Source organism: Ailuropoda melanoleuca, chromosome 11 (genome assembly GCF_002007445.2).
Source record: "Ailuropoda melanoleuca isolate Jingjing chromosome 11, ASM200744v2, whole genome shotgun sequence".
NCBI lineage: Eukaryota > Metazoa > Chordata > Mammalia > Carnivora > Ursidae > Ailuropoda > Ailuropoda melanoleuca.
Genome location: NC_048228.1, coordinates 93,445,438 through 93,459,459, shown reverse-complemented (window position 1 = coordinate 93,459,459; position 14,022 = coordinate 93,445,438). Strand labels below are relative to the sequence as shown.

General features: G+C 43.3%; 1 protein-coding gene across 1 annotated transcript in view; it reads right to left on the bottom strand.

The window, feature by feature from the left end:
- Positions 1-414: 414 nt before the first annotated feature.
- The window catches only part of ADGRA3 (adhesion G protein-coupled receptor A3), a 132,597-nt gene continuing 118,989 nt past the window's right edge, over positions 415-14,022 (bottom strand). The window contains exons 17-19 of the mRNA XM_034670963.1: positions 4,602-4,747; positions 2,118-2,213; positions 415-1,977 (exon numbers count right to left, since the gene is read on the bottom strand). Coding sequence (XP_034526854.1) covers positions 735-1,977; positions 2,118-2,213; positions 4,602-4,747 — 1,485 coding nt within the window. The 3' untranslated portion in view covers positions 415-734. The remainder of the gene's footprint in view (positions 1,978-2,117; positions 2,214-4,601; positions 4,748-14,022) is intronic.

Here is a 14,022-nt window from a genome sequence, read left to right as displayed (position 1 = left end):
AGTTCCTCATTTCGGTTCAAGAATAATGTATGTGTTGGGGGGGAGGGGAACGAATAACAAAATTAAACCGAATTGTTAATCACTGAAAAGCCACAAAGGTGACAAAACAATATTAATAGGACCGAAGTGATACGGCAAAGTAATGCAATTAAGAAAGAGCTTTTTAGGCATTTTGATTTTCAAAAAAAACATCCCATGAGATCTTTTAAAAACCTTGTAGCATTTAAAACTGTACTTATAAAATACATCCATCCAAAAGAGCTTTGATTTATGTGTCATCATCAGCGGAGTTAATTATGTGAACGTCTGATAATTGATTTACATAATTCTCATTAAGATACCCCATGTATAAACACAATTAAAACAGAAAGACATACTTCTCTTATAAAACATAAAAATGTAAGACTGACACAATGACAAACACCTATTTATTGTATTAAATACAAGCCTGAAATGTTAAGTAGATATAACAGGTTCCAAAAATTACATTTCAGATTCTCTGAGTCCTGCTGGTGCTTTACAACTAAAACAATGCTTTGGAGGGCTTTTTTTTTTTAAATTCATAAAAAAAGCAACAATCGGGGGATATAAAATATGTAAAATCCCAAACGTAGAAGTTTATTCAAAATTGTTGCGAATCCCTAAGGTGGCCGTAAACAGTTCGCACGCGTTCGTAAAGGAATGTGAACCTCACAGTTCATGTGGGTCTCTGCCTCGGAAGCCCCCCCCCACCGCTACACGGCGGTTTCATGTTTCCACAGCCCGGTCCTAACGTTGCCCGTGCTCTCTGTACCCAGCAAGGGGCCATCCTGCCCATTGGTTTTGATTGGTCCATTCTGGATGGCCAAGTTGAGTCCATAAGACTTCTGCTGGCTTTCAAGTTCAACTACAGTTGGCTTCCTTAATGCATCTTTCTTACTACTATTCGAAATGGGCTTGTCAAAATTTCTGCTGCTCTGGGGGAGGGTGCTACAGCCGTCGCTGCTATCCTGTTGGGGTGGGTTGTACTGTCTCTCTCTGTAGGCTAAATACGCTCTCCTGCTCCTCGAGTGTCCTTCGTTACTGCCCGGCCGGCTTTTAGGGAAGCCGTTCTGCACACTGCCCTCCACGCTTGTGGGGACGTCATAGGCATACTCTCTGAGCACCGTGAGCCGGCTTGCCCGGTGTCCTTTACTTCTGTTTTTATGATGGCGGCCTGGGTGCACGTTTGTGCGAAACTGAACTTCTAAAGGCGCCACGTGCATCTTGATATCATTGTCCATCGAATGTTCTGTCAAACTGTTGTCGAGCTGAGGCGTGGAGTTCAGGGGCAGAGAGTTGGTGTGGCACTGAGCTGCAGCGGCCTGCAAGTTCGTCAGTTTGCAGCCCTGGGAGGAGTTCTTGAAGCTCGACGTGCTCTTGTTGGTGCATGAGGATTCTGCGCTGCTGTTGGTGCACTTCGGGGCCTCTCCGTGCGTGCCGCCGGAGTTGGGGGCCTGCACATTAACCTGCACGGAGTACGAGCTCCGGCCGGGGCAGCAGGTCATGATCCATGCGAGTCTAACATCCTCCCTATTTACACAGTGGTGAACCACGATGAAGGCACTGAGGCTTAAACACGTGGCTCCAAAAAAGAAGCTAAACACCAAGTCCAGAGGGTAATACGAGGAAACAGCCAAGGCCCCAAACATCCACAAAGCGACATATAAAAGCAAGGTCAGACTGGCCCCCAAAAGCTGAGAATGAAAAGTGTGTTCATTTTCCAGCGCTGACGTGGAGGTCAGAGACAGGGACATTGAGTCCTGATGATTCACTTCGCCGTTTTCATTGGCCGCCAGCCGCTGCTGTTCCTCGGTGGGTTCCTTCAGCTCGTACTTGCGCTCCGGGTGCCTTTTCAACTGAATAAATATGCTTAGAAAGTACATACAGTTTACGAAAGTGATGAAGCTGGCAGGCCCGTAGAAGGCTCCCAAGGAGGGCTCCCAGGCCATCCAGCAACTAGAAGAGAAAATAATACACAGGGGTCAGATGCTATGCGTCAACAAACTGCTCCAGAAACTGCAATAAAGTTAGGGCCTGGGAATCATTAGAGAGAGAAACAATCGGGTTCAGGCGCGCAGAGAACACAAAACACTCACTAGGGTGCATGTGGCCGGCTGCCGTAATTCTTGATGTTCGCCGCGGCTGTTATGCCGCAAACTATGATGGGTATGCCCCCTCCGATCAGGTAAAACCTGCAAGGAGGAACAGGGCAAGTATCAGCTCATCGTTCCAAGTTATCAAGGTGCACACATCCCAGTATCTCCATCCTGCAAAAGTCCTTCCTTCATGACTAATTATTATTCCTATCCCAGTAATAAACTGGAGATTAACTTTTGGAGGCTACTTTGTGAACAATAACTTTTTGAAATTTTTTAAAATTTGTGTTTGGGTATCTTTTTTTAAAAAGACTACCAAGTTTCTGACTAGAGCAAAGCTGGTCGGCTTCTGCCACCCTGTGGTCAGGCAAGGCTACTGCAGGTAGGGTTTTCTGCCTTCCTCTAAGTGCAGCTGGCGAACCAGAAACTAAGCCATTCCTGGGTGGACTTAAAAGTCTCGCTGTGCCATAGTTCAGACAGAACACGTAATGACATTAATTGTTATTAATGTCTCGCTAAGCCTGCATGTTCCGGGACACCCTACCACTGTGTGTGCTTATCTCTAGTCACTCAGGCAAGGCAGGTGCCCAGTTCCAGCAGCTTCACGCAGTGCGCAGGCCCTTCCTGACCCCCTTCCTGGAAAAACGATGGTGCCTAAGAACGGAGGGAGACAGACTGGTGGCAGGTCCTGCAAGAGAAAGTTCTTTTCTCGGCCAGAGCTTCTCTGAGCTCTCCGAAAAGAGAAAGGAGGAACTCTGTGCCCTGGCCGGGTCTTCCTGGGCACAGTCACAATCCTAATTTGCATCTGCCGCTTCTAGAGACAGGGCCCAAGTCCTCAGCTGGCTGGATGCAGACGTATTCAGCACTTAACACCTTGTGCCCGGTGTTTTGTTTTGTTTTTCTCAGAACCTAACAGGAAGGAGGATGGAATCCCCAAATCTCTTCTTCAAACACCATCTCTCCATTCTTTTAAGGCCAGGGACAGAGGTCTCAAATCACATCCTGTAATCTCTGTGGCTGAGCACTCCTACTGCCCCTCATTGTCCATGGACCACTCACGCCCCCCCCCCCAATCTTCTATGTTCTCAGGTGTTCTCTTTCAATTCTTCCCTTTATTGGCTATGGCCCATCTACTAAATGTCAACATGGCCCCAGGACCATGCTTTTAACTAAATTCTGCCCGGGGCATCTGGTTCATGACCACACATGAGAACATCTCCTGTGCTGTCTGCAAAATGCTGAGCACGTCTTCCCTGCTGAGCACCTGGTTTCCAAAAATGTCAACTACTCACAAAAAGTACGAGTGAGCCTACCTCCTCTGTGCACACCCTCCCTGCCCCTCATTCTCCGTTTCCGATGTTCTCTGCTGATGGAAGCATCGTGTGCTGAGGTGCCCTCGCTAGGCTGGAGTAATCTGACGCCACCTTGGAATTTCTCTCCCTCCCACAATTTTGCATCTAACTGGTCATCCACCCTGGAGAAGCTGCCTCAAGTGGTCCTTACGGGGACCATCCCAATGACCTCGGCAGAATTCCTTACCCTCAGGCTCTCCAATTTACACGGCATACTAATGCAAGGCTGTCCTAAAAAGATACCTCCTCGGGCCACTCCCTTAGGAAAGTCTTCAACGGCTGCCCACATTTTTACATGGCTCCCAGAGGCCTAACCCAGAGCTTTCACCCCGAATTTCCGCTATCTCCACCGTATGCTGTAGGTTCCGGCCAAAGTGCATTTCTCAAAGTTCCCTCAGCTCCCCACAGAATCCTGTACCTGGAGTGTCGCCTCTCCCCTTCGCCCTCATCACTCAGGAAGGTCATCCCTAATGGTCAATACTTCCCAACACCCACCATCCCCCCAAGTTAATGGCACCTTTGTTTGCCCTTTCAAAAGAACATTATCTCCACTAGAGTTCTCACAGGCCCACAGCTGGTTCTTCATGGTCTCCTCAAGCAACTGTAAATGCCTCAGAGGCAGGACAGCTTCAGTGCCTGGTCCGGTGCCAGCTACACAGCCAGCGCTCAATCCACGAGGTCGCACTGGCCAGTTTTTACTCACTCAGCCCGGTAATCCATTATTTTTTATTATAATTGGGAAGAAGGGTGTAACTCCAAAACCGTTGTCTTTTGTAGAGAATAATCAAATTGAAACATACGTAAGTAGATTAAAATCTCTGACATGACCCCAAGGAAATGAAAACAGCTAACATTTGCTTAGAGCCTGTTAGACGGCCAGCCCCACCTGAGGCACTTACTTATTCCCACGTCCCTGATGAGCGAGGGAGGCTGGGAGAGGGCAGAGAACGTCACGAAGGGCTCCCAGCTGGAAGGCTACGCAGCCAGTATTCAAACCCAGGAAGCCCAGCGTGCAAGTCCGTTATGTACTTTCCAAAATTTACTTGGCGCTGCTGTGTTATGTTTGAAACAGCTTCACCTCAACCGTTTAAGGAACGTTTAATATGATACAGTAAACGAAGACACTAGATACCTGAGCATTGGTCTTGGTGGAGGTGGCAGTTCATCAGGATCTTGGCATCTTTTCGCCTTTTTAGTGACTTGTTTATAGATATTTCGAGCTGTCACTCCCACCCACAGTACTGTAGCAAGAGTGGAATAATGAAGAATTATTCCAACCTAGAAAGAAGATTGAAGAATATATAAATCAAAAGGGAAAAAAAATTCCCCAGTAATAACAGCTGCCTCCAAGGTTTACCAAAAATAACTGGTAAGTAACTTTCTCGAAAACAGGACTCAAACACAGTACGAAGGTATATTCCAAAGATCGATTCCTCTGCCCGCTAAGAAACAAAGCGTTCTAAAGTATACACGTATCACAGAGGATGATGTCCTCTCACGGACAAACCCAACACTTGGATCCAGGAGGCCCGCAGAACACAAACAATGTATATCCAAGATACCCCTTCAGACACCATGGAATTGACTCTTAGACAACATTAAACCAAAGGTGTGTTTCTCCCAGACGCCATGAGATAAATTAGAGTTTGGTTTCTGAGGCCCATTTTAAGGAGGAAGGTAGAGGGCAAGAGAAGAAGCTTGTGTGACCGACCTGAATTGTCCTAATTCAGAGCTTTCGTATATGGTGACGGTAGGTCAGCAATATAAAAATTGGTGGGCAAGAGGTGAGGTCTAGAATTAAAACGTTTACCTGGTTTTAAAACCAGGATCCACCCCTTATCTGCTTTGATACCTCGGCAAAGGCGCGTAACATCTCAAGCACCGGTTTCCTCGTTCATAAGCAGAGAGGGAGACGAAAGTACTGTGAGACTAAGAGAATCTACAAAGAGCATCTAGCACGTTGCCTGGTGCGTGATAAGCAATCAAGAAAACTGATATCTACATTTTTATTATTACTTATTAGGAGTGTGGCTTTAAGTAAATAATGTCGCCTCTCTAAATTAATTTTCCTCATTAGAAGAGTGGGAAAATTATCAATAACCATCTCGATCTAGCGTTTCTGTAGGAACTGTATGGACACAATATTTGAGACATAACAGGTACCAAATAAATAGTGGAAACCTGCAGGATATGTAACGGTCACACTGATTAAGTTTCCCCAAGGGGGTGATGGAGGGCATGTTTACCGTGTGACCAGTGTGTGGAGGAACTCTATTTGGAGATAAAATTCTAGATGAAGATATACATGGACCTAAGAAAGGTTTAAATCCACTTTAAGAAAAGTAAGTGTGTCATTGGAACATCAAGGACACTATTCAGCTTTCTTATCTGACTAATTACTTCCTATCTGCTTGATCATTTCTTTTTATATAATTACCACAGGTAAAATCCTATTAATAAGAATCTTCAAGACAAATTTTTTTGTCCTAAAAGGATGTCTCTCCGATCTCAAGAAAATCAAACTGATGCCATTATCAAACTGATGGCAGTAATAAAAGCATTTAGATTTCATTTTCATGAGAATCAGTGTGCAGCCAAAATGTGGCAAATGAAAACCCAAGTCTTATTTTGCAGGACAAAAATGAGGACAGTCACTGCCCAGTGTGAATCTTGCTCTGACTCAGGAAGTGCTTGGCTCAGTGGGTCCAGGTTGGCCAAACTAGAAAATTCAGTTATTTTCTTTGTAAGGAGAAAAGTGGCTCCTTGGTTTCCATTAGTTTTACTGTCTGTATGGTAAGAGCAAAATTTACAGAGAAAAGCAGAACAAAAAGCATTAAATAAACCTTAGGTTATCTGGAGTCACACCCAATACTTGAAGTAAAAATAGTGCAAATGAATTTGGTACATAGACACGGAAACATTCAAGACAAATCACTGATATTGACTCGAAACGAATGGTAGGTTCCACTGTTGCTGGAGGTTTCTCAGATGAGGTCAGAAGAACGAGACCGAGTGGTGAAGTAAGTTTAAAAAACAGGAGTAAAAACATTTTCAACACAGGAGGTGCAAGATGGAGCATTTTCCTGTTTGAGATCTAAGAGGGAAACTCAACCTTTAGATTTTGAAGTGTTTCCTATGGCATTTCAAAATTTCCAGAGTGTTCACACTTGAAAGATACTCAAGACTTCAGTCAAACAAAATTATCAGCAATGGTAGATTTTAGGGGTCTGATGTCACCTAGTGATCATCACATAAGCAAATCCTCAGATATTCCATGAGAACCAGAATAAAGGGGGGGCAGAGAAGCGGCAGAGAGGGCATTGCTTTTGGAATGGGATACTTCCTACTGTATTCTCCATCAGACACTTGAAATGCAACCTCACTGTCAAATTTCTTTCACATAAATCAGAAATACATGTGGAAAGTTTGTAGTTTGGGAATAAGTAATTTAATTCATAGAGCCTGTGAATGATTAATTAAATGCAACAGATGATTACTTGAGAAAGTCACCGACCTCTCAGGACATCAATGTCCAAAGCTGTAAAAGAAAATAATTGTCCTAAAGAGTTGTACTTTCTTTGTTACCAAACCATAAAGCTCTCACAAACTAGAGACTGGACATTATAACGATTGTATTTTTAACCACCAATAACCCTAAGAGAATACAGCACATATAGTGAGTGTGCAAAAAAAATGATCTTTAATATTCATAGGATCATGTATGAATACACGTAAAATAGTAACAGCTTCCACTACTGAACGCCCACCGTGTGCCCCAAAATGTATGAAGACAATTTGTACGTGCTTCCATTTTATCCTCCTAATGTCACCACTCGGTGAAGGGTATGAACCTTGAACTACAGCCAAGGAGACTACATCTGAAAGGGATGCAATCATCCACTAGAGGTCACTGGGTCAGTGGCAGGGCTGCAACCCGAACCCACACCTGCTGGTTTCCAAAACCCATGCCCCTTCTATTATGCCATGCTGGTCCTCACTGAAGAGTGAAGCACAGTCCACCCAATAGCCCTACTGATTTGGGACAAGCTGTTTCAATTCCCATAAGACTCAATTTCTGCATTGATAAAATATAAGAGTAAGAAGTACCTCCTAGGGTTAATATGAATGTTAAGGTAACTCATCTACAGTAGTTGGCAAGTAAAATGTCTTAAAATTCACTCATTAAATTTCCCCACTGCATTTCATGGGCATGGCAGAAGAACTCTCGAGAAGAGACACAAAAGGACACCGGAGAAGGTTAGCTGACACCGTATTTAATAAATTAAATCACACAGTGGTAGAGCAACAAGGTGACTGAAGTAAGATCCGGCCAAATCTTTTCACCGCATAGCTAAGGAAACGAAGGACCAGAAAATTAATTAGCACACAATTATGTGGCAGCACTTCATGACCCAAAACCCAGGACCCTTCCCACCTGGGGTCCACGGCCTTGGCTACTCTGTCACTCGGCTGCTTAGCTCTCCTTTAGTTCCTCCTGCAAAAGAGAGTCTGAGCCTACAGAAATGCGTCCACGGTACCATCCAGAACTGACTTAAGGCTCAGAGAGGGAAGGAGCTGGCTCGTGCCTAATGACGCATGCAACAACCTCAACCCATCACCGTGGGGAGGAAAGCATCGTAGAAGCCATTCTCACCGTCCATAAAGTATACGAGCTCCGAAAGGGAAAGAAGAAACATAAAACCACACCGATTATGTGCACGTATAAAAATGCATATAAGGTATGCACACGTTAGGATTCTTGTAGGTGCACTTAGGGCTCAGCTGGAAGAACCTTAGTGATCATTTAACTAGCCCAACCCATTATCTTATAGAAGAAACATTAAGCCCTTACTAGGTTAAGTGACTAGTCATACTGATGTGGGAAACAAAGGAAGAAGAAAAATTATTTAATTTCCTTACTACCTACAGCCCATTGCCAAGTCCCTGAAACAGGCAGAGAGACATTCCTCTAGGGACTCCGCGGCCTTGATGTTACTACTTTGCAAAAGGCTAAAGGCAATCTTAGCCCGACCCTCACAATCCTGTAAGTCTACTTTAACATATAAAAATTCCTTTAGAAACTCCCTTTATCTCTACCCCTCAAGATACATGTTGGCAATCAACCCCCAAGCATATGACCCACCGATACACATCTAAAGGATTTCATGAGCAAAGGGGCACTTGGGTGGCTCAGTCGGTTAAGCATCTGCCTTCGGCTCAGGTCATGATCTCAGGGTCCTGGACTTGAGCCGTATCAGGCTCCCTGCTCAGCAGGGAGTCTGCTTCTCCCTCTGCCTGCTGTTGCCCCTGCTTGTGCTCTCAACCTCTCTCTCTCTCTGACAAATAAATAAATAAATAAAATCTTTTTTTAAAAATTCTTAAAAAAATAAATAAATAAAGGATTTCATAAGCAAAGGGGCACCTGGGTGGCTCAGTCAGTTAAGCATCTGCCTTCAGCTCGGGTCATGATCTCAGGGTCCTGGGATCGAGCCTCACATCGGGCTTCCTGCTCAGCAGGGAGTCGGCTTCTCCTCTCCCTCTGCTGCCCACACCCTGCCGGCCACTCATGCACGAATGCACTCTCTCTCTCTCAAATAAATAAATAAAATCTTAAAAAACAAAACAAAACAAAAAGGATCTCATACTAAAGGCTTTACTAGATAGTAATAAATGACCTTTTCCAACAATAGCTAGTTCCCTCAAGGTTCTGGAAACCTTGCTTCCAAAATTCCTTAGAGACTTTTGCTATCCCTAGCCCCCTCCCAACTTGGAAGTATGTAATGGGCCACTCCTCATGACCCCAGTGCAGCTCCTTCTGCCCACAGGTCCTGTCCTCGAGCTTTATTTAATAAAACCACCTTCTTGCACCAAACATGTCTCAAGAATTCTCTCTTGGACATTGGCTTTGAACCCTAACGTCTTTCCTACATCAATGCCAGTCATCCTGGCAGACACAGAATTAGAACCCACCTACTCGTGTCTGGAAGCCCAGGCCAGTCCCGCTGGCTTTCCACCGACTCCCCTCTCGGCTGGCTCCTAACTGAACTAGTAACAATGGCGAAGAGAAGCCAGTCGTGTCCGAGTCAGAAACAGCAAGTGTTAGGTTTTTCATAGGAGGGAGAACAGTGTAAAAACAGAAGAAAACGACATGTGAAAACATCTGTTTAGACTTGCTTTCCCTTAAAAGAAAAAAAAAACCAAACAAACATCTTTAAGCCATGGACATTCAATGTAGAGGCCCTGAACACTTCCTGCAAATTCCTCTCCTTTTCTTTCTATAAAAGGTATAAAATATCATTCAGGACAATGAAAGGCAGTCATCTTCACAATGGCCTCTTTCTAGTCACTTCCTCAGTGAAAACGGTGAATACTTTCACACAAACCCGAGACTACCATTATCACCCTGTGTGCTGAGCGCTCTCCTGTAGCCCCGCTCGAGACGGCTCCAGGGTCGAATGACTTCTACTATTTGCAAACTGAGGCCTTTTTTGTTCATTTGTCCAATAAATATTTGCTAAGCATCTAGTATCACCTACTCTGGGTCAGGTCCTGTGCGGATCCTTGGATAAACACGGGTCAATCAGAGCAACGGGATTCCTGCCCCACGTCGGGTCCGGAGACAGACAAGTAAACACTAGTCCACTGCGAAGGGTTGTAGGCATCATGGAAATTTACTAAGCACCGCAGTATAATGAGGGGAGGGGAGGGACGGTATCTCTCAAACAGTAGCAGTAAACTGAGATGAGTAGGAATCAGAAGGGGTGGGGGACTGAGAAAACAGATTATCTTCTGTGCATGGATTCAGCTGACCCGAGACCCATTATCTGACCTCTTCGTCCACTCCAATCAAGTCTGCTTCCCAGTGTATACCAATGGCCTACAACAGAAATACTCTGCACAGCATAGAGGTAATTTTGTTGATAGTGACAGTACCAGTCACAGCTGCTCTCTATCGAGTACTTACTGTATACCAGGTACTCTCCAGCGCCTTAATCCTCTCCACGATTCTTATACACATTTTATACACACTCGCATTTTAAGCTGGACGTCAGCTATACAATATTGGATTAGTTGTCAACCTAAAGTCTGTGACCCATTCTAGTGACTGGACCAAGAATGTCCTGCTTTTATTTAATTAGTTATTATTCCCAAGTGTCTAAGAATTTATCAGCAAGACAAAAGGCAAGACCTTGACCAAAACCTGTATCAAAAAATATAATCCCCTTCCCCCAAGGTAATCATTACTCCGTATCTTATATTTATCATCCCTTTGCCTTCCTTTGACAGTTTTATTGGACCTACATATTTTCATTAAAAGTGAGCGGTTTCATTTTAGTTACTTCTTGCTTTTATAAAAAAAGACAGCAGGGTGGAGGTAATTTATGGGACTTAATTTTTTCACATATATTCCTAAGACTTAGTCATATTGTTACACGTTGTCGTAATTCATTAGTTCTGACTGTTGCATAATATCACAGTTTATTCACTCACTCTGTCACTGATGGGCATTTGGGCTGCTTCCAGGTTTTCTCTGCTGGGCACAGTGCTGCTATGAATATTCATACGCACGTGTATACTCCTACACACGCGTCTGGTACGTACAGGCGAGCGTACTCTCGGAGTTAGGAGCGGGGCTGCTGGGCCCCAGGGTCTATACACGCTTAACCTCAGGCCACAAAGCCTCCTAGAACCATCCACTTCACATTCCCACCCACGACGTAGAAAACATGCGGTCCCACATGTTCTTCAAGACGTGGCATCGTCAGGCTTGACTTTTTGCTCACAGAAAAGGCCTAAATGCTACCTTATTGTCTTAATTTGTATCCCCATGACCACCAAACATGCTGGGCACCTCTTCCTGCGGATACGGACTCGGGGTAAGCTCTTCTCTGAAAAGCCCGTCCCCTCTCGCCACCTCTTCTCCTGGGCTGTTTGTGGCATTCCCGTTGATTATAGTTCTTAAATATATTTTTATTCCAATGCCCTTTCCGTGTTAAGCAATTTGTTGGCTTATCTTTCCACTTTCGTTAAGGAATCTTAATTAACAGAAGCTCTTATTTTTAATTTGGTTAAAATTATCTCTCTTCTGGTCAATGCCTTTTAGTGTCCTATTTAAGAAATCCCTATTCCAAGGATTGTGATATTTTCTCATATGAATTTTAACATTTTGGCTTGGCCATGATAGTTTTTTAGTCCACACAGAATTGACATTTTTTATAAGGCATGACTACAGATGCCCTGTAATGTTTTTCCACATGGATTTTCCCCAGCTCCTTTTTTTTTTTTTTTTAAGATTTTTATTTATTTATTTGACAGAGGGAGAGACAGCCAGTGAGAGAGGGAACACAAGCAGGGGGAGTGGGAGAGGAAGAAGCAGGCTTCCAGCGGAGCATGGAGCCCGATGTAGGGCTCGATCCCAGGGACCTGGGATCACACCCTGAGCCGAAAGCAGACTCTTAAGGACTGAGCCACCCAGGCGCCCCTCCCCAGCTCCTTTTTACTGCACAGAGGTCTCTCTTCCCCACAACTGATGAGCATGCAAACCTTGGTCTAACATCAAGGTTCCACATGGGTCCGCTTCTGAGTCTGTATTCTACTGCACTGGTCCGTGTCTCTCTCCCTACATCAAATGCCACAGTGTTAATGACCAGAGCCTCCTAAATTCTGAGGATTAGGAGGACAGTCGCCTTGCCCTACCCTGCCTTTGCTGAAGTGTCCTGGCTATCTTCACCTTCAGTCCTTTGCTTTTAATGTAAAATTTAAAAATCATTTTATTGCGTCTTGTGAAAAATTCTCTTCTTAGGTATATATTAATTTCAGAGGAACTGCCATCTTTCTGCTATTAACACTTCCTGTCCTTGGGCCTAGTATAACTTTCTATTTATTTAGGTCTTCTTAAATACCTGTTACAATTTTCCCTCTAAATCGTGAACGTCTTTTATTCTTTCTTGGTACCTGATATTCTTTGATACTATATAAATGGCATTTTCACATTAATTATGTTTTCTCATAGTTACATTTCTGCATCAAACTTCTGTATGTTAAACTTCTATTCACTCTTGGCTAAACCTTCCCATTACTTTATACCATGTATCTGTAAATTACTGTAGGATTTTTTTTATATATAAATAATCACGTCATCTGACAACAACTCAAATATTAGTCCCAACTTTATGGGTGAGAAAGCTGAGACACAGAAAAGTTAAACACTGAAATCACAGGATCTCAAAGAGATATCTGCACCCCCATGTTCACTGTAGCATTATTCACAGCAGCCAAGAAATAGAAGCAACCTAAGTGTCCATCAACAGATAAACGGATAAAGAAAAGGTGGTGTAGCCATACAATGGAATATTATTCAGCCGTTAAAAAGGAAGAGAATCCTGTCCCATGCTACAACACAGATGAACCTTGAGGACATTATGCTAAGTGAAATGAGCCAGTTGCCGAATGATAAACGCTGCATGATTCCAACTGGACGAGGTATCTAAGTAAAGAAGCTACAGAAATTAACACAGTGGTCGCCCAGAGCTGGGAGGACGGGGGAATGGGAAGTTGCTATTTAACAAGTACGGTGTTTCAGTCATCCAAGATGAAAATGTTCTAGAAATCTGCTGTACAACATTGTACTTCTATTTTATATTAAATTGTACACTTAAAAGTTTGTGAAGAGGGTAAACCTTTTGTTAGGTTTTACCGGTGATTAAAACAAAAGTTAAGTAAATTGCCCATAAAAACAGCAAAGTAGACCTGAGACCCAAATCCAGGCAGTCCTAACTCAATTACTACATGGTACCATTTCCTATCATGCATACGGAAAACAATATGCAAATATAAGAAATAGGTACAATTTTTGATGTCTATTCATATGTTGAACAGTTTTGATTTTTTTAGACATATCCCAGAAGAATACTGTTCACTAAGGCTACATATATAATAATTTATTTGAAATTAAAAGTTGAATATTTTTTAATTTTTTCATGTTTACCACATGAGAAGTTTCTGATTCTTATATCTTACAGTTAAATCTTTTCAAATTCCTGTTGTTTCCATAAATAGATGAAATAATTTTTAAGACCCTACTACTGGGGCACCTGGGTGGCTCAGTTGGTTAAACGTTTGCTTTCGGCTCAGGTCATGATCCCAGATCCTGGGATCCAGCCCGGCATCAGGCTCCCTGCTCAGTGGGGAGCCTGCTTCTCCCTCTCCCGCTGCTTGTGCTCTCTCTCTCACTCATACTCTCTCAAATACATAAATAAAATCTTTAAACAAATAAGCAAGTAAGTAAAACCCTACTTTCAGAAAATATCACTTTTCTCTTAGCCCAAGTCAGGGTTTTACAAATATTTTAAATTAAATGCTCAGCATTATAAAAGATGTAACAAGTATCAGTGAATTCCCAAGGATAAAGAGACAAGCTCCCTAAGTCATATGTTTGGCTGTGAAATAATAGTTCAAAACTTAGAGCACACCAGTTAAAAATGTGTGAGTGACACACACTCAGTTTAACTTTAAAGAAAAACAACTTTAAAAAACATGCTTCCTTTTACAGT